General features: G+C 41.0%; 1 protein-coding gene across 1 annotated transcript in view; it reads left to right on the forward strand.

Annotated features, from left to right (window-relative positions):
* LOC115419588 (protein-glutamine gamma-glutamyltransferase E-like) overlaps window positions 1-19882 on the forward strand; it is a 61754-nt gene that overhangs the window by 8270 nt on the left and 33602 nt on the right. The window contains exons 4-8 of the mRNA XM_030134474.1: window positions 2948-3118; window positions 11289-11543; window positions 16736-16854; window positions 18229-18357; window positions 18953-19130. Coding sequence (XP_029990334.1) covers window positions 2948-3118; window positions 11289-11543; window positions 16736-16854; window positions 18229-18357; window positions 18953-19130 — 852 coding nt within the window. The remainder of the gene's footprint in view (window positions 1-2947; window positions 3119-11288; window positions 11544-16735; window positions 16855-18228; window positions 18358-18952; window positions 19131-19882) is intronic.

Below are 19882 nucleotides of genomic sequence, written 5' to 3' on the forward strand. Positions count from 1 at the left end.
TATTCTGTCTTATTTTCTAAACTCCATCCTTTTATGGTGTTCTGGTTTCACATGTGTTTCTCTGTCATATTCCATTAATTCCAAAGGTGTCCTCCTTTCTATTATAAGTAACTCTGTAATAAACACAGTAACTTTAGAACTGCTACTGGTTTACAGAGGTGTGACCCGGCATTAAACATGTCTTTTGTTTGGATCTAAGAATATGAAGCGTCTGCAGATGAAAGGACTCCCGGATGTTGAGGTTAAACTGGGACAAATGTTAAAATTATGTGATGATGGCTAAAAGACAAACCACGTCACAAATGTAGGAATTCAGCAGTTTCCACCTTCATATTTTCTCTCAGATCAAATAAAAAGTCAGACACTTGTGATCTCACTTTGAAATCACCATTAGTTTAAAGAAAAGAAGGGAAAGAAAGTGTGATACAGACTGGATTTACCACAGGTATGTGAGGTTTTGGGTGTTCATTTCATTCTAAGGTTTGGTCCTTTGTGCCTCAGGGGGGAAGTGATGATAGAGGGAACCTGTTGGATCATGTTTAGTTTTCCCTCATATAATAATCCTGGTGTACGAAGCACACTCTCATTCTACCACAATGCTGTCAAGAAGCAAAGAAGTATTGAGAAAAGTAGCACTAACACATTATCTTTATAAAACTTTTTCTGCAAACATAATCAGTGCATGGACGTTGTCCTCAGGACATTTAAGGTGAATTCCAATGGGTGTTTTGATTTTGGGAATAGAATAGAATAGAATAGAATAGAATAGAATAGAATAGAATAGAATAGAATAGAATAGAATAGAAGTTTTACAAAAGTAAGATAAGAATAGAGCTAAGTAGAATAAAAAATAGACAGAAAATATGAAAAGACACAATATTTACAACAGAAATTGACTTTTTCAATGTTTGTCTCTGCCTTTTTCCTTCTTGTCTGCATTATATAATACAAATACATAAATAAAAATAAAGTTGTTTCCTGTTTAGAATGAAGTCCACTGATATATGTTAAGTGTACGTGTGCTTCTAGAAAGCATTTAATGTAGGGAGAACACACAACTTCCATGATGTATATATAAAATTAGATTGTGAATGGAATGTTTTTCTTTCTCAGCTTAACAGTTACTGTTTTGCCATTATTCCCCATCCTTTTTCTTACCTGCTTCTTCCTGATCTTGCACTATTTCCTCTCCTTCCTTTCTTTCATCCCTCCCTTTTCACTGACAATCATACACAAATATATTGTATTCAACTAGATGAAAAATGACATAAGTATGAGAAAACACCATCCATCCATCCATTATCTTCTGCTTTATCCGGGGCCGGGTCACAGGGGTAACAGTCTAAGCAGGGATGCCCAGACTTCCCTCTCCCCAGACACCTCCTCCAGCTCTTCCAGGGGGACCCCGAGGCGTTCCCAGGCCAGCCGAGAGGCATAGTCCCTCCAGCGTGTCCTGGGTCTTCCCCGAGGCCTCCTCCCAGCGGGACATGCCCGGAACACCTCCCCAGGGAGGCGTCCAGGAGGCATCCGAAACAGATGCCCGAGCCACCTCAGCTGGCCCCTCTCGATGTGGAGGAGCAGCGGTTCTACTCCAAGCTCCTCCCTGGTGACTGAGCTCCTCACCCTATCTCTAAGGGTGCGCCCAGCCACCTTATGAAGGAAGCTCATTTCGACCGCTTGTATCCGGGATCTTGTCCTTTCGGTCATGACCCAAAGCTCATGACCATAGGTGAGGGTGGGAACGTAGATTGACCAGTAAATCGAGAGCTTCGCCTCTTGGCTCAGCTCCTTCTTCACCACGACAGACCGGTACAGCGACCACATCACTGCAGACGCTGCACCGATCCGTCTGTCAATCTCACGCTCCATCCTTCCCTCACTCATGAACAAGACCCCAAGATACTTAAACTCCTCCACTTGGGGCAGGGGCTCCCCACTTACCCGGAGAGGGCAGACCACCTTTTTCCGGTCGAGAACCATGGCCTCGGATTTGGAGGTGCTGATCCTCATCCCGCTTACTTCACACTTGGCTGCAAACCGCCCCAGGGCATGCTGGAGGTCGAGGCTCGATGAGGCCAACAGGACAACATCATCCGCAAAAAGCAGAGATGAAATCCTGTGGTCCCCAAACTGGACCCCTCCAGCCCCTGGCTGCGCCTAGAAATTCTGTCCATAAAAATTATGAACAGAACCGGTGACAAAGGGCAGCCCTGCCGGAGTCCAACATGCACCTGGAACAGGTCTGACTTACTGCCGGCAATGCGAACCAAGCTCCTGCTTCGGTCATACAAGGACCGGACTGCACTTAACAGAGTGCCCCAGACCCCATACGCTCGAAGCACTACAACAACACTAAAAACAATAAATTATTAATAAATAAAGCCCTCTCTCTGCCCCCCTCTCTCTTTGTACTGTTAACCAAAAAGCAAATAACCAAACAATATGTTTTCTATCTAATAAGACATATAAACTGACACATTTATCCAACTTATAATAGATAATAATAACTAATAGAATATTTGGTTGCTGTGGAAAATGAAGTCACACCATTTGATCTTCCACTCGTACCTGAACCTACCTTTTTTTTTTTTTTTTTTTTTAAATCACTTTTATATCCATGGTGAGGCTGGATGTCTGTCTGTCTTTGCTTTATTATTAACACACACACAACACAACAGCAGCTTGTCTCAGTCTAATTCAAACAGAAGACAGAGGTTGACTGAACCACCTGGAATGTTTCATAGCTAGAAAAAACGTCAGCTAACTCCTACCTAACAACATCTACATTATCTACATGTTGATGAAAAAAACAAGGACTGCTGATGATAATAATGTGTTGGTATTGAGTGGTAGAAGTAAAGAAATGTGTCACATATTTGCCATAAATGTAGATATAGTTTGCTGTACAAAGATTCTGTGTCTCATTGTGATTTTTTTTAACGTGCAGACTTTAAGAGTGAGGAGCTAAAGGTCAAGACCAACAACGATGAACATCGCACCTTAGAGATTTCAGAAACGGAGCTGATCGTAAGGCGAGGCCAGAAATTCACTGTGGCTGTTGAACTAATGGAGTCTTTCAACCCTGATCTCTACAAGCTCAACTTCTGTGCAAAGAGTGGTGGGTCTGTTACAGGTTTGGTTTTTAGTAGTTTTCAGACCAGAGGAGCTCCTGGCCACCTTTGGCTTAGAGGTAAAGAGGAACTATGCAAGGTTTGACAGTTTTGGTTCTTCACAGTTTTTGTATCATTTTGGAGCTCCCCCTACAGTTTGAAAGTCTATATTCAGTGTGGTAAAACCCACCCCTAACCCTCCCCTCTGACCATGTGCATTTGTTTTTAATGAAGGTAATTCTTCTAGACATAGGTCATATAATGAACTACAAACATCTGACAAAAACTAGATTCAACTGACAAAATTCAGTGGCTGGTAGTAAAAACACACTTCTGAGGCAGACCAAGGGCGATCTAGTAAATGAAACAAACATACACCTACGTGACACAAACAACTGTGACTGCTAGTGAGTATGCTAACATCTGCACTAGCTAGCAAGGATCTGGGCATCATCCATAAACTGAGTTCATAAACAAGTAAACACCATTACAACCAATAGAATCATCAAGAGCACAAATCCACTGAAATACATGGAGTATAGTATGAGGGGCTGTACAAAACATAGTTCATTCTTACTCTCTCACACACATACATTTTCCTCTCATATACATATATTCTCAAGTCAAGTACTGTAGGAGAAAAATAAATGTGTGTGAGAGTGACAATATATACATATATATATATATATATATATGAGCGTGTGTGTATGTGTGTCTGTGTTAGAATGAGAATATACAACTCTGTAAAAAAAAAAAAAAAAAAAAAAAAAAAGACCACTGCAAAATTATCTGTTTCTCTGATTTTACCATTTATAGGTTTGTGTTTGAGTAAAATGAACAGTTTTGCTTTATTCTCTAAACTACCAACAACATTTCTCCCAAATTCCAAATAAAAATATTGTCATTTAGAGCAGTGGTCCCCAACCCCCAGTCCCCGGACCGGTATTGGTCCGTGGATCATTTGGTTCTGGGTCGCAAAGAAAAAAAAATCGTATCAGTGGCGTGCACAGACATTTAGAGGGGCAGGTCCTCAGCCAACGAAAAAGGGCACCCCTCTCCCGAGTCCGACAATCCTGATCTGCAGCGTTTTCATAAATATTGGTCCGCAATAACTCACCATCACTGTTTATTCAGTATTACACATATGTTAGCGTTCTACAAAACAATGTACTGCTACTGCAATGCCCTTACCCTTTTCACACCAAATAACTAGAAAAAAACAAACAAAAAACATTCTACTTGTAAAGTACAATGAGCATTAGGCCTTAAGAGTCCAGGAGCAAAAAAAATGACTAGAGGAGGATTATGAACCACCCAACCGTGTAAAAATCTACAAAGCCAAAATTGAGTCACATAACCATGACAATCACTAATTTACTGAACAACCTCTATCAACCTGAACAAACCAATATCAAATAACCAATCTAGGACTGCGCACTGACATAACTGTGCATAAGGACTGACATTTGGCTTGATTCAGGACAGAACAGAGCTGGTTCTCTGGGCTGCCTGCTGCAAGTCTCTGTCCCTCTGTTTCTTTACTCTTTCCTTTCTTGGAATTTTGCTACAATTGATGAATAAGAAACATCAAATTGCGCACTACAATGAACATTGTAGACCAGGGGTGTCAAACTCATTTTAGTTCAGGGGCCACATACGCTTATTATGATCTAAAGTGGGCCAAACCAGTAAAATAATATAAATAATAGGATAAGAACTTTTGAGTGAAAAAGGAAATTCTGTAATGAAAATGTTTACATCTACAAATTGTACTTGAACATAACATGAACAAATATGAACAACCTGAAAATTTGTTAGTAAAATAAGTGCAATGTTAGCAATATTACACCTCAGTTTATCATTTATGCAAGTGAATCACAACTTAGAGATCACAGTGGATCTACAAATACACAAAACATTAATTAACAGGGAGAATATTATTAAAATTCCACATACTTCTCTTAAGACATTTCAGATATTCACATTTTTTATAAAACACTTGTTGTAAATGTAAACATTTTTGTGTAATTTTACTTTTTTACGCTAAAACAAAGAGACAAATTTACAGTTTTAATTATTTATAGGTTATTATGATAGTATTTTACTGGTCTGATCCACTTTAGACTGAAATGACCTAAAATGATTTGAACACCCTTGATTGTTAATATCTTCAGTGTAATTTTTGCATTTCACAAATTCATCCCGGGGGTTGGATTGGACCTTTTGGTGGGCCAGGCCCCCAGGCCACATGTTGGACACCTGTGTTGTAGACATACAGATTTTTTTTTCATGCTTGTGTAACTTATTATAATGACAAACAACGACTTTGACAATAATTTAATAATCTGAAACTTCATATCCCAAGAATTTCCAAAAAAGGGGATTTGATTTAACTTTAATATTGTGTGTAATACTCCAATCAATGCGAATGTAACATGAAGCCTATCGTCTGGGTGCTCACCTCTGATCTGCTCCTCTGGTCGACTCCCCAGAAACTACAAACTACACTGCCTCTGTTCAGCCTGACACCACAACAACACACACTTTTAGACACAGTTTGGATTCATAGGCTATTATAGATTTGAGACTCTGGAAATATACCGGGTACTCACAACTTTTCACGCAAATAAGTACTAGAGGATTTTCGTCGATTTGCTGGTTCGCCCCTCCATCTCTCCTCACATTATCAAATGCACTGAATTAGCATCACCGGGCCGTGGGCAGTGACCTCTGTGACCTCTCCGCTTGTGACAGCTAATCAGCCGACACATGCTAGTATTGGGCTACTGGCTACACTAACCAGCCAAACTTGTGGGGAACGGGACAAAGATTTGCTTAAACAGTTTTAAGTACAGCTGGTGCTGGCTGCTGCCTTATCGGTACAGACAGCTGCCTGTCAGCCAGCTGAGCCCAAAAAAAAAAAAAAGAAAAAAAGAAATAAATAAATAAACAGTTGTAAGTCAAAGGCACCGCTATTCTTACCAGTCTGTCTCTTGCAAAAAGTCGAGGCCATGCGATGTGTGATCAGCAACAGCAGAGCTACTGAGTAGCATGAGTGGAACACATGCAGAGCAGGAGATAAGAGGCAGAGACAGGAGGAGGACTGGGGGAAGGACAGGAGGCACTGGGAATTATTTGGATTTAACTGAATATTAAAATATGATTATAATATCATGTCCATGCGGACTCTATTGTCTTCTTTGAATAAGGAAAAAAATAAATAATTAAAAAAAAAAAAAAAAAAAACATCACCAGAAGGGCACCGAGGCCAGCGGGGCAGGTCTTGAGGGACACCTCAGGTCTACCTGTGCACGTCCCTGGTTAATATTAAAGCAATTTTTTCCATTAGTCTTACAGACATTTTATTCTGAAAAGCAACCATTTCCGCCCTCACCTCACAACCGCTCTTACCTCTGGTGTGCCATTTAATGAATCAGTAGTAACACAAGCTAAAGAAATGAGCCAAAAACAAAATTCACTGGAGAACTTTTTCGGGAAGAAACAAGGGCTACAGAAGGGTCACAGACTGCCTGCAACCAGAAAGCTGCATTTAAAAGGAAATATCATGGTTCCTGCCTAAGTTACAGGTTCATCAGAACAGGTGACACACTAGCGCCTCAAAACTGCTCCGGTACATCAATCCATGTTTGAGACAACTTCAAACCTTTTTGCATTCTGGATTAAAGTCAAAGCAGAATATGTGGATGTCACCACAAAAGCCCTGAAAGTCCTTCTTCTGTTTCCAACCATATATCTTTGTGAGGCTGGGTTTTCTGTGATGACAGTTACCAAGACAAGAATCCAGAGTAGTCTGGATCTACGGAATACAATTGGAGTGTGTGTCTCCCATCAGCCCCAGATGGGACCGTCTAGTTGCAGGGAAACAAGTCCAGGGTTCCAACTTATTCTGCATTAGGGTGAGTTGATATTATACTGTAGAATCATTGTAATTGCCTGATACACAGTGTGTTTCAGATTACATGCTCTGAACTGACAAAGTTTTTGTTATTGGAACCCTCTACCCAGTCTGCGGAAAATTTTCATGCATGAAACTGGTCCATAGTACAAAAAAAGTTGGGGACCGCTGATTTAGAGCATGTATTTACAGAACATGACACATGGTCAAAACAACAAAAAGATGCAGACCTCAAATAATGCAGAGAAAACAAGTTCATATTCATTTCTAAGCAACACAATATGAATGTGGTAACTTGGGAAAAGTTCAGAGATCAGTATTTGGTGGAATAACCCTGATTTTCAATGACAGCTTTCACATGTCTTGGCTCTCCACCATTGCTGTTGGAGGACTTTATGCAGCTCCTGGCATAGAAATTCAAGAAGCACAGCACTGTTCGATGGCTTGTGACCATCCATCTCCCTCTTGATTATATTAAAGAAGTTTTCAAAGTGGGTTCAGGTCGGTAGATTGGGCTGGCCATGACTAGGGATGGGTACCTTTCACATTTGAACCAATACTTTACTGATTCCCTGTACCTGGGAATCGGTACCAGTGCTCATCGGTACCAATTTTCTGTACTTTTGTGTGTTTTTAATATGGTAATAAATGTGAATTTGTTTAATGATAAGATCTCAATTTTTTTTTTTTTTAATTTAACATTTATTTCTCAATATATTGCCTTGAACAGACATATAAAAAACAACATTCAACTGTGTACTATAACATCGCAGTTGTTTCAAAAAATATTTTCAAAATAAAAAAACTATTTATCTGCAGTTCTTTTTCAAAAACACCAACATATCAACTTTCTCTGGCAAGAGTCGAGCCCGCTCCACATTCACAGCCCTGTGACACTCATCTGCCCTCTGACGGGAAAAGGCTGACTCCTTGGCTTTTGTAAAGGGAGTGACCGTTGCAGCTCTCACTTTAACTTCGGGGGGGTGACCATGACAGAGCTGTAAATTAAAACAAGCATTTACATTTACAAAGTACGAGGACCCAAAATGATAATGATAAGTGATAGGCTAACTTATGCAAGTTAAAATGCCAAGCTAATCACTATTGTAACACTAGGCTAATTTACCTGGAGCAGACGATGAGGATGATGCTTCACTTGCATCATCATTGTCGCTGTTGCTGGCAACCCCAAATGCTCAAGTCATTTCTTTTCTTGTGTTGCTGGCTGCAGAAGACTCGGGAAAAGATGCAAGCGTGCTAACGGTGCCAGATACAGCCGTTGTGGCCGAAGTTCTGAGGCAATCGAAAATCGTGCACTCTTCCGCTTTGAGAAAAATTTTGTGCTTCACCAGGCGCTTCCTCAGATTTGAGGTATTTCCGCTGTTTGCCTTACACTTCATGTCACAGATATTGCAGCGAGCATAATCTGTATCACATTTGGTGAAGTGCAGCCATACTTTAGATCGCTTTCTGTCTGCCATGCTGCTTCATTGACTAGACCCAGGCGAGTGACGTCAATATGCTCGCGCTATGCTGTGTTCAAGACCGGTATGTAAGATTGCCTACTCCCAATAGTAGGCTATGCCTCTCACCCTTCCATGCCCTGACAGTCACAAAAATGCGTTTAGGTAACGCACCATGGTACCGTTGGATTTCACGTGAATCGGTCCTCGATATTACCGACAGAATTCGGTCAGTACCTCTAAAAGTACCGAATTCGGTGCCCATGCCTAGCCATGACAGGGTCTTCATCTGGTGGTCCGTCATCCACACCTTTATTGACCAAGCTGAGGCCAGGAGCATTGTCCTGAGAGAAAAACCAGTCCTCAGAGTTTGGGAACATTGTCAGAGCAGAAGTCGAGTAGTTTTCAATAATTATTTTTTGATTCCAGTTACTTTTGCGCTACTAATAGCACTATTTTTGTCACCCAGCTAGTCCTATTGCAAGAAGATAGCGATGGCCACAATAGTGGCTTTTATACTTCTTAAATAAGACATGGATCAGGTGTTTATTAAGTAGAATAAGGTGTGCTTGTGTTGGAATTCAACAGACACAGGAATGGAATGGCTGTCATACATCTTGATTTTTTCCAGAGCTGTGTGTGTGTGAGTGACAATATATGTGTGTGAGAGAGAAAGAATAGTGGAAACGGAAAGCAGAACTTTTGTCACACTGTGATTGGCTGACAAGGAACGGTAGGTCACGTTCAGGTCCTGACCCTTGACAGTAAAAGACGACAGTCCTGACTGAGCATGAAAGGAGGTAACAAGGCGCTAGTACTGCACTCCACCAGCACTCAACCCATGCAGATACAGCAGAAGTTACGCACAGCTCAGAGGAAAGTGAAATGAGAGACCGTTTCACACCTGCTAGCTCCCAGGTCGGATTTGCAGGAGCAGCGGGAACACATGCATTGAATTGTCTCAATGCTCGCATTCATCCAGGTCATGTTTATTCTGTGCGTTTTTAAATCGAGCTAACTGGAGTTGGGCTATTTTTGAAAACATTTTGCCACTCCCCCAAGTGGCTTCCTCATTTCTGCCCAGCTCAGCAGCAACAGGAGTCACTAAATTAGCAAAAGTAGGCTAGTTAGCATTTAACTGGTCAATTTACCATTCTGCTAACATGTAGGCTGTTCTTACCTTTTCCTCGACCTGTTGCTCCAATTGCCAAAATGTCTCAGGGTTTGGCATCGCAAAGACTGCTGCAATCTGCATGTGCATGTGTCCCCACTGCTCCTGCTAAACTGACCTGTGAGCTAGCAGGTCTGAAAAGATCTCTCATTTCACTTTCCTCTGAGCTGTGCATAACTTCTGCTGCATCTGCATGGGTCGAGGGCTGCGCAAGTTATGATGACAGAGATGTGACAGTTTCAGGAAATGAGAGGATATTTTTATAATACTCCTATTGCTTGCTGCAGTACTAGCGCCTCATTACCTCTTTCCATGCTCAGTCAGGGCCGTAGTTTTTTTAATGTCAATGGTCAGGACCTGAACGTGACCAACCGCTCCTTCTCAGCCAATCACAGCGCGACAAAAGATCTGCCTTCCAATTCCACTACACCACTTCCATTTCCACCATTCTTTCTCTCTCACACATATATTCTCATTCTCTCTCTCTCTCTCTCTCTCTCTCTCTCTCTCTCTCTCTCTCTCACACACACACACACACACACACACATATTGTCACTCATACACATTTATTCTTCTCTTGCATTATAATACTTGAAAATATGAGAGGAGAATATGTGTGTATGTGTGTGTGAGTCAGAGCATATGTATGTGAGAGTGAGAATACATGTGTATGAGAGTAAGAATGAATTATGTTTTTTTCAACCCCTCATAGTATAGAGACTTTATCGGAGCCATACTTACAAGTACAACAGCAACAACGCCAAGTCTGCATCCATTTAGATGCTTCTGTTTCTTTCATCTCTCTCCACTCTGCTAAAGCTGGACCAAGGTAGACTCTTGTCTTGTTCCTGATTTGGTCACTCACTCTTTTCTTCCTCTGACCATGCCCACCTCTTTCATTTTGCAGCTCCACCATGGTAAATGCCTGTGAAATGAAGCTGTGGCTTGTGTTTATATCTAAGAGGTGGTACCTGGCTGGGTGCGTGTTTGTGTCATAGTGCAACGTGATATCATGACTCGCGTAACTATACACACCACTTATAATTGGCGTGTTGTCTGTATACATTATAAGGTATGTTCACGCTGTTATTAGCTCCCTGTCCAACATGAATCGATGTATCAAATACCATGCACTGAGGGTTAGGGACAGGGGTTAGGGTTATGTGAACCAGAGATCTTGGCGTAAATTGACACGCAATCAAATGGCGTTGAATAATACGCAAAAGGTCAAAAATGCGTAGGTATAGCATGCCAAATGCCGTAAGAACTGGCATGACATACAACGCCATATATTGAGATCAGTCTGCGTAGTGACGTAAACCATGACATTTCAGTACTGGGACGGTGTCAGAGAACAGCCAAATGGCGTATTCAACCCTAGAGATACTAATGGGAAGGAGGCAAGTCTCCATTCAACCCCTTAACAAGATGTTTAACCATCACTATTACTAGCAAGATGTTTAATTAAGGAACAACTCTGACATAGTTCCCCTTTAAATCTGCTAAATCAGGCTCCAGATACAATGAAAATCATTTGTGCATATGTGCATACTGCTGGTTGAAGTTCTTTTTATACAGAGTACTTATCCTTTTAAACATGGTTGTGCTTGACTTTCTATTTTTTTTAGGATTAAATGCATCTGAGCAGCTGGGGACCATGTCATGCTTCAGTATCCCCCCAGGTACTCAGTGTTCTCCAGATGCGATGGTGGTGTGGAAGGCGGAGCTCTGTCAGTGCTCTTCTCCAGAAAGGGGCAAGTTGTCTGTGATCATCACCCCCCCAGCCAATGCCCCCATAGGGATGTACCAGGTGACCATGGTCTACAGAGAAGAGGAGACTCTACTGACCAACCTGGTGGTGCTCTTTAACCCCTGGTGTCCCGGTAGGTCTGTCATAAAGCCTGATTCACATTCAGGTACAACACAATGGATCAGACCACGGCTCGCCAACCTTTACTATCAAAAGAACCATTTTTTGGACAGAAACTTTAAAATAAAAAAAAAAGAATTTGTCTGGAGCCAATAAAGTTAGTCATAATTCAGGTTCCACATTCAGCCTAATTTGAGCTCCAGTGGATCAGATCAGTAAAATAATAACACAATAACCTATAAATAATGACAAATACAAATTTTCCTCATTGTTACAGTGTGAAAAAAACCAAAACAATAAATTATGAAAATATTTACATTTCTAAACTAACTATTTATAATCCTAACCTAAGCCAAGGAGCTAAAAATCATACAGGTGATGGAAGGTACAAAGACCAAAGTTACTAAAAGAAGTGATATGATAAATATGACACTAGGTAAGTAAAATAATTTGAACACAAAGAGCTAAGTAAAATTAAAACTAAACTAAAAATGTAACGGACAGAGTACAAAGCCTGAACCCAAATGAAGACCAGTACGCAGATGAAAAGTTGAGTGTGTTTATTAAACCCAATCACAAGAGGAAAAAAAAAAAAAAAAAAAAAAAAAAAAAACACAGCATGTGCTGTGATTCAGGACTCGACGTCCGGGCTGTGAGTGGGGACAGCAGGTGGTCAGCACGGCCGAGCCAGAGAAATCCCGACAGCAACCCGACTAGAGCAAAACAGAGGATAGTTAAAAAAACAGGCCAGGTCATACACAGGAGAGCAAATCAGGTGGCAACAGGTCATGAGGAGAAGGCTTACTAACGGTCAAGGTCCAGGCGAGGGTCAAAACACAGGTAAAACATTGGAGGCTGAGGTAATCAGGGGAAAGGCAGAATCGGAAGTCGGATGAACGAACCAGGTCAGAACCAGATGAGCAGGTAGATGAGGAACAGGCAGAATCGGTGGTCGGAAGACAAAAACAGGTCACAACAGGCAGACAGACTGACAGGATCCAAAAATGCTGGTGAGTAAGCACAACGAGTGTAGCAAACAAACTGGCAGAGAAACAGGGGAAGACACATGGTTTAAATACACAAGAGGGAGGGAAGACAATTAGGCACAGGTGGAACACATCAGGGTGGAGACAGGTAATCAGACACAGGTGAAACAATCAAGGAGGGGAAGTAAAGACACCAGACATGACACATGAGGGAAACTTAACAAAATAAAACAGGAAATGACAGACAAAACAGAAAAGACAGACAAAATCCAGACACAGTCTGGGAGCAGACATGACAAAAAAGGAGTATGATGCTAAAATCACATGAAAACAAGGCTACAAAAGTATGTTTTAAGAAGTGATTTAAAAGAGGTTAATGTGTCTGCACATCTTATCTCCTCAGGCAGGTTGGTCCACAATTGATTATTTTTGTAATTAATTAATCTATTGACAACAACAACAGTATTAAAGTACATACAAAAATATCTATAGATATAAACAACATCAATCCAGTCCAATGACATCTGTAAACAATCTGTCAGTGCAGTCTTCAACACATTTGGATCCAACTTACTAACTTATACCAACTGAACATGGAACTAACATCCAACTGAAACAAATACCCACTCATTTTGTAACGTTTCTGTGAAAGATTCAAAGTTTAAAGGAGTAAGTGATGGTTCCAATGGAGAAAAGTCAACATATAGACATTTTCTGCCTTTTCTGTCCTCGTCCCTTCTGTTGTTCGTGTTGATCCTGGCGTCATGTGCACCACAATAATCGTCCATGTGAAACACAACAGTGGAACCAATGTTTAACAGCAGAGAAATTAAGGAAACGAAACTTTGATTCAGGAAAATTGTAATCAAATAATTTTTAAAAAATTGATTCAAGTTGGACATGGCTGGAACACCTCCTCAGAGAGGTGTCCAGGATCATCCTGACCAGATGAACTACCTCAGCTGACTCCTCTGGATGTGGAGGAGCAGTGGTTCTACTCTGAGGTCCTCCTAGATGGATGAACTCCTCACCCTATCTCTTAGGGAGAACTCAGACACCCTGTGGAGGAAACCCATTTCCACCGCTTGGATCTGCAATCTTGTCCTTTCGGTCACTTCCCACAGCTGGTGAATATAGGTAAGGGTAGGAATGGAGATTCACCGGTAAATGCAGAGCTTTGCCTTTTGGTTCAGCTCTTTCTTCACTACAACAGACCGGTACAGCGTCTGCAATACTGCCAATGCTTCCCCAATCCACCTGTCAGTCTCTTGTTTCATCCTTCCCTCACTCATAAACAAGACCCCGAGGTACTTAAACTCCTATCCCACAGGATATCCTGAGGGACTGTCAAGTGTATTTAGCTCTTGTGCAGTTCTCCCACACTTGAAAAGCGACAGGCTTACAGTGAAGTATTGAACTAGAGTCCACTCAAAATTATCAGGCTGGTTTTCCTTTTATCAAGTTTATTTTAGTTCTCAGGATAGCTTGAACAGGTGTATACATGTGATGAGATAGGTGAAAAACCTTGGAGTAAAAGAGAAAACAAACCCAGTGTTATGCTGCGTTCCAGGCAACCCATAACTTGTGTTTTTCCAACCTTCTACCGGTGAAAAGGCCCTGGAATGGCAGTCAAGCCCGTGACTTCCTACCCGTGGACTCGTACTAGATCGATGTATTCCCAGTTCCGAGTTCTGACATCACGTAGTAATGGCGGCCCCCATGGATGTGGTGTTTTTGCAAATTGTTTATTAAAACAAGGTATTGCTCTGACATTATTTGTCTGCAAATGTTGTGCATAATCAGCAGCTGCTCAAGCATTAGCTAGTTTTCAGTCCATTGAGTGCAAGAATAAATTAATTCCAAATACGTATCCAAATATACAAATACCATCACAGAAAAGGTAGAACAGCTTCTCTTGCCTTATGTGCCATTTTTACTCCTTTGTTTCCCTCAAATAAGCAAAGAGCAAGCACCTTTGGCGATAGAAATGATTGTAAATGAGCATAAAGTACGGTCCGCCATGCTGGTTCGTTTACATCTAGCTACTACAATTCCTTGTGCCCAGGCAGTTGGACGTGACTTGCCTGGAACGTTATAATGTTGTGAGTCGTGATTTGAAGTCATGACTTACGGGCTCAAAAATGGCCTGGAACACAGCATAAGTAATATATATACACACACATGCTAAACATTGTATTTACATTTGAATTGTAGTACAGACTGAAAAAGACTGATAAGTATTTCACAGTGGAACAACTTTACTAAACCCAAGATATTTACCTTTTGCTTCATTTATGTTAATTTTAGGATTAGGTTTATTTTAAATTCCTTGCAAATACAATAATGAATTTACTATGTACTTTTATTAGATTTTAGATGACCATTTTAACCATTTAATGGAATCAAATTAAACATTTAATTTAGAACTGAATTTTAATTCTTTATTCTTACTTATTAAATTAATGGATTGACTATTAACACTTTAACCCAAAGTAAACACACTAACAACTCTCTAAATTTCCCATGTATCAAAAATAATTATCAATAGAGCACAGATATTAAACTCTATTTAAAAATCTACGAGTGTCCATGAATGCAGCATTAGCGCAACAGTGGTAGAGCTACAGGTAATGCAGGATACAACAATCAACAACAGCTCATGATCAGTAGTGCTTTGAAGCTTACCGGCTGTCTCTTCAGGGTTTAAGTGAACACCTGCTTCTGCACAGCACTTAGTGATCAGTTCGTGTCATATTTGCAACAATCTTTGGCTTGCATTCTTGCCTCATCTCAAGGTGCATAGGCTACTTGTAAACAAGTGAAGCGACCATCATTTAAAAGGAGTCCGGCACACGCAACTGTTTGTCGATTAGTTCCACCCGTGTCAAGCAGGGGGAAGGCGGGGTGATGGGCAGTTCACCGCAACAGGGACACTCTTCACACTTCTCCAGATCCACAAAACACATGTGGATTGGATGAGCAAACTCCCATGAACTCCCTAGGAGCCTTTGGAGGGTAAAGAGCTGGTCCAGTGCTCCACGACCAGGTCGAGGATCGCATTGTTTGTCCTGAATCTGGGGTTCAACTCTCCTCTCCATTTGTAATAATAATAATAATTGTAATAATAATAATCATCATCATCGTCATAATAATAAATTACATTTCTATAGCACTTTTCAAGGCACCCAAAGTGCTTTACATTACTGATCCATTTTTCATTCACTCTCACATTCCCCCTCTGGTGGTGGTAAACTATGTTTGTAGCCACAGCTGCCCTGGGGAAGGCTGATGGAAGCATGGCTGCCAATTCACATCAAACAGCTCCTCCGACCACCACCAAACATTCATAGGCATTCATTCACCAGTGTGAGTGACACTGGAAGCAAGGTGGGTGAAGTGTCTTGCCCAAGGACACAACGGCACATGACTAGGACAGAGTGGGATACAAACTGCCAACCCTACAGTTATTGGACTACTCGCTCTACCTCCTGAGCCATGACCACCCCAGTACTCTGGCATAGGCCTCCCAGGGGAGGCTGAGGAGTGTGATCCTCTCTATAGTTGGAACACACCCTCCAGTCCCTCTTCTTAAAAAGGGGAACCACCACCCACCTGCCAGTCCAGAGGAACTGTCCCTGTCCCCAATGCAATGTTGAAGAGGTGTGTCGACCAAGACAGCCCCACAAATCCAGAGCTCTGGGTAACTCAGGGCAGATTCCATCCACCCTGGGAGGAGACCCCAGGGCAGGGCAGACCCAGGACATGCTGGAAGGTTTACATCTCTCGGCTGGCCTGGGAACACCTCAGAATCCCCCTGGAGGAACTAGAAGAGGTGGCCAGGGAGAGGGAAGTCTGGGCCTCTCTACTTAGGCTGATATCCTTATGACCTGGGCCTGGATGGATGGATGGATGGATGGAGTAGATTAATCATCTCAGCTTTAGAAAGGACACATTATGCTGTTGAATAATGTGGCCTAGTGGGAGCATACTGATTGAAAATAAAATCAGACCTAAAATAGAACGTTGTGGTACACCAGTGGTAAAGCTTCTGTCTAACAGACACAATCAAACCAGATGTAGTGTCGCTGATGCCTGTCTAATGCTGTTATTAATTACGTAGTACTTGTGTGATTCCATGTGGTTTGTGCTGTTCACAATGTTCTGAAATAAAACCCTTTTTCTGCAGACTGAATGTTGTTCTGTGTCCATTCCTCTGCAGACGATCCAGTGTTTCTGTCTGATGAGGCAGAGCGACAGGAGTATGTGATGAACGAAGAAGGACTGGTCTTCGTAGGGAGCTCTGACTACATCAGTCGCGTAAAATGGGACTTTGGACAGGTGCGTTTCACCCATACAAGCACCTGACAATGTCACTACCACCACTAATACTAACAACTGTGTCAAGTGGCTCATATAGGGTCGACAAAACACACAAACACAGGAGGATGCTGGGAAAACAATACTGATAGACTGAGGGAGAGCACATGTCTACTGTTCCACCAATGGGACTGTGCATTTTGAGTTGTGCAATATAGTTTATTATATCCAGTGTGCAATGTTTTTGATTGTTAGAATTTTTTTTTCTTATCGCTAATTATTATTATTATTACTTCCATATACAGGGTGGGGAAGCAAAATTTACAATGAACATTTAGTTGTTTTTTCTCAGCAGGCACTACGTCAATTGTTTTGAAACCAAACATATATTGATGTCATAATCATACCTAACACTATTATCCACACCTTTTCAGAAACTTTTGCCCATATGAGTAATCAGGAGAGCAAAAGTCAAAGAGTGTGTGATTTGCTGAATGCGCTCATCACACCAAAGGAGATTTCAAAAATAGTTGGAGTGTCCATAAAGACTGTTTATAATGTAAAGAAGAGAATGACTATGAGCAAAACTATTACGACAAAGTCTGGAAGATACTATTAAAGAAGAATGGGAGAAGATGTCACCCGAATATTTGAGGAACACTTGCGCAAGTTTCAGGAAGTGTGTGAAGGCAGTTATTGAGAAAGAAGGAGGACACATAGAATAAAAACATTTTCTATGATGTAATTTTCTTGTGGCAAATAAATTCTCATGACTTTCAATAAACTAATTGGTCATACACTGTCCTTCAATCCCTGCCTCAAAATATTGTAAATTTTGCTTCCCCACCCTGTAATATGTAGTGGTATAATATTATAACATAATTACTTATTAATTATTATCTATTATTACTCCAACTTCATTATTACTACTCTGTTGCTTGTTGTTGTTTCTACTGTGCAATTGCCTGTTGTTTCACTACTGTTTTTTTTATAGTTATTTTTATGTTTTCTTGTGGTATTTCTTGTGTGTATATTCAGTGTGTGTGCAGATACTGGAACCTCAGTCTCATCTAACCTAACTATTCAGAAAATTGTGTGCAAATAGGATGAATCCAGCTAATAAGGGATAAAGCCTGAAGGTAATCAGTATTACTAGTGGTGTGGTATGTGTATGAATAAGTGAAAGCGCTGGATGGAAACTAAGTATAATTAAACCAAATGAGAAACAAATAAGTGGATGCAGGTCAGGCTGAACAGAGAAACACTGTGGCTACGCCCACAGCCAGGTAACCAGGAGAGACCGAGCTACCTGATTGGTCATCTGTAAGGAGGCAGAGAAAGCAGGCAGAACAGAAAACCTGATGTGAACTTTCTTTTCCTGGCCTTCTTGTCTAGTTTGAAGATGACATGGTGAAGATCTGCATGATGATCCTGGATAAAAGCTACTCGCATGAGAACGACCCAGACAAAGATGTTTCATCTCGTGCTGACCCCATCTACGTCAGCCGGGTCGTTAGCGCCATGGTCAGACACACCTCTACACCTCATTACAGCGTTTTTGTTCAACATCCTCCAGAATTCATCAGCTTTGAAGTAGTTTTTCTGGAGTTTTACACAAGTAAAATTAACTTTAAAATAAATAGGAAAAGAAGAAAGATGAAATCTATCTATCTATCTATCTATCTATCTATCTGTCTGTCTGTCTGTCTGTCTGTCTATATCCAGTATATATGTATCAAGCAGTACTCTAGGTTTCCTACAGATATAACAGATGCCTACCACGCATAACAAAAGGATAAATATTATTTTAACATGTAGGAATGAACATTAGCCACAATAGAACTGTGAGTTTGATTAAAATCTGCACCTCTTTAAGGACCTATTCACCAAATATTTTCTTTTATAATTATGTCCTGACACAAGTGCACTCATAAAATTTTGCACCAGACGTGAACTTTTCCCCTTGTCTTGTTGGAGTTTGTAGAATTTCATGGTTTTCTGTTCATTCACAGTTTGGTCCATCATGAAAAGTTAAACACACATAGAGTTCTCCATAATCATACTATGAAAATATCCTTACTTGTGTGGTTTTATTTTCCTCACCTGATTCCTGTGTCAGATTAACAGTGAAGATGACCATGGGGTCCTGGAGGGCCGGTGGGAGGCACCTTATTCAGATGGGTATTGCCCCACCCACTGGAGTGAGAGCCACACCATCCTTAAACACTGGTTGGAGAGCGGCTGCAAACCCGTCAAATACGGACAGTGTTGGGTTTTCGCTTCTGTGATGTGTTCAGGTACCAGCTTCTCAGACCCACAACATGTAAACATACATTACAGTTTTTCTCTGTTGCTTTGGTACACTTCTCAAACCATCCTTGACATTTGCAAAAACAGTAAGTGCATTTCTTATAGCAGTTCGTACAAATAGCAAAACACCATGGATTACCTGGAAAAGCTAGTGTTTTGCTCAAAATCCTCAGTTCATCTCTCAAAAGTCTGTGTCAATGGACATGCGGGTGCCATCAGAATGACAAGTCCTTGTGTTATTGTGTACGGATGAGACAGTCAAATTGCTTAGTCATGTTGTCAATATAACAGTGTACTTTGAAGGATGTTCTGATGTAAGCTATGGCTAAAGTTTTGATGACAATTATTGTAAATTACACCTTAGTGTATGTGGGAGATTGATTGCAAGAGACTGGACAAGATTCACATTTACACTCTTACTGTTTGTACTGTAATTTGTTGCCAGACCATGTCATTGTGATATAGAAAGGAAAAGACAGCACTGCATAGCACAAAGAGAAAAACAAAAAAAAACAAAAGTAGAAATGTGAACATAGGACAGTCTCCTTAGAGAAAACTGTCCATGCAGTGCTGTAGGAATTCCAGTGCAGTCTTCCTACAGCTCCTGACATTCCTGTCTGCTGGCCACAAATTCTCATCCACATCACAGCAAAAATCTTGTCTTTGTTTGAGATAGTCAAGATTCACCTGGGAGAAATTTACCAATTCAGGACAGATTTAGGAAAAAAAAAAAGTCTAA

Source organism: Sphaeramia orbicularis, chromosome 5 (genome assembly GCF_902148855.1).
Source record: "Sphaeramia orbicularis chromosome 5, fSphaOr1.1, whole genome shotgun sequence".
In the NCBI taxonomy this organism is placed as follows: Eukaryota; Metazoa; Chordata; class Actinopteri; order Kurtiformes; family Apogonidae; genus Sphaeramia; species Sphaeramia orbicularis.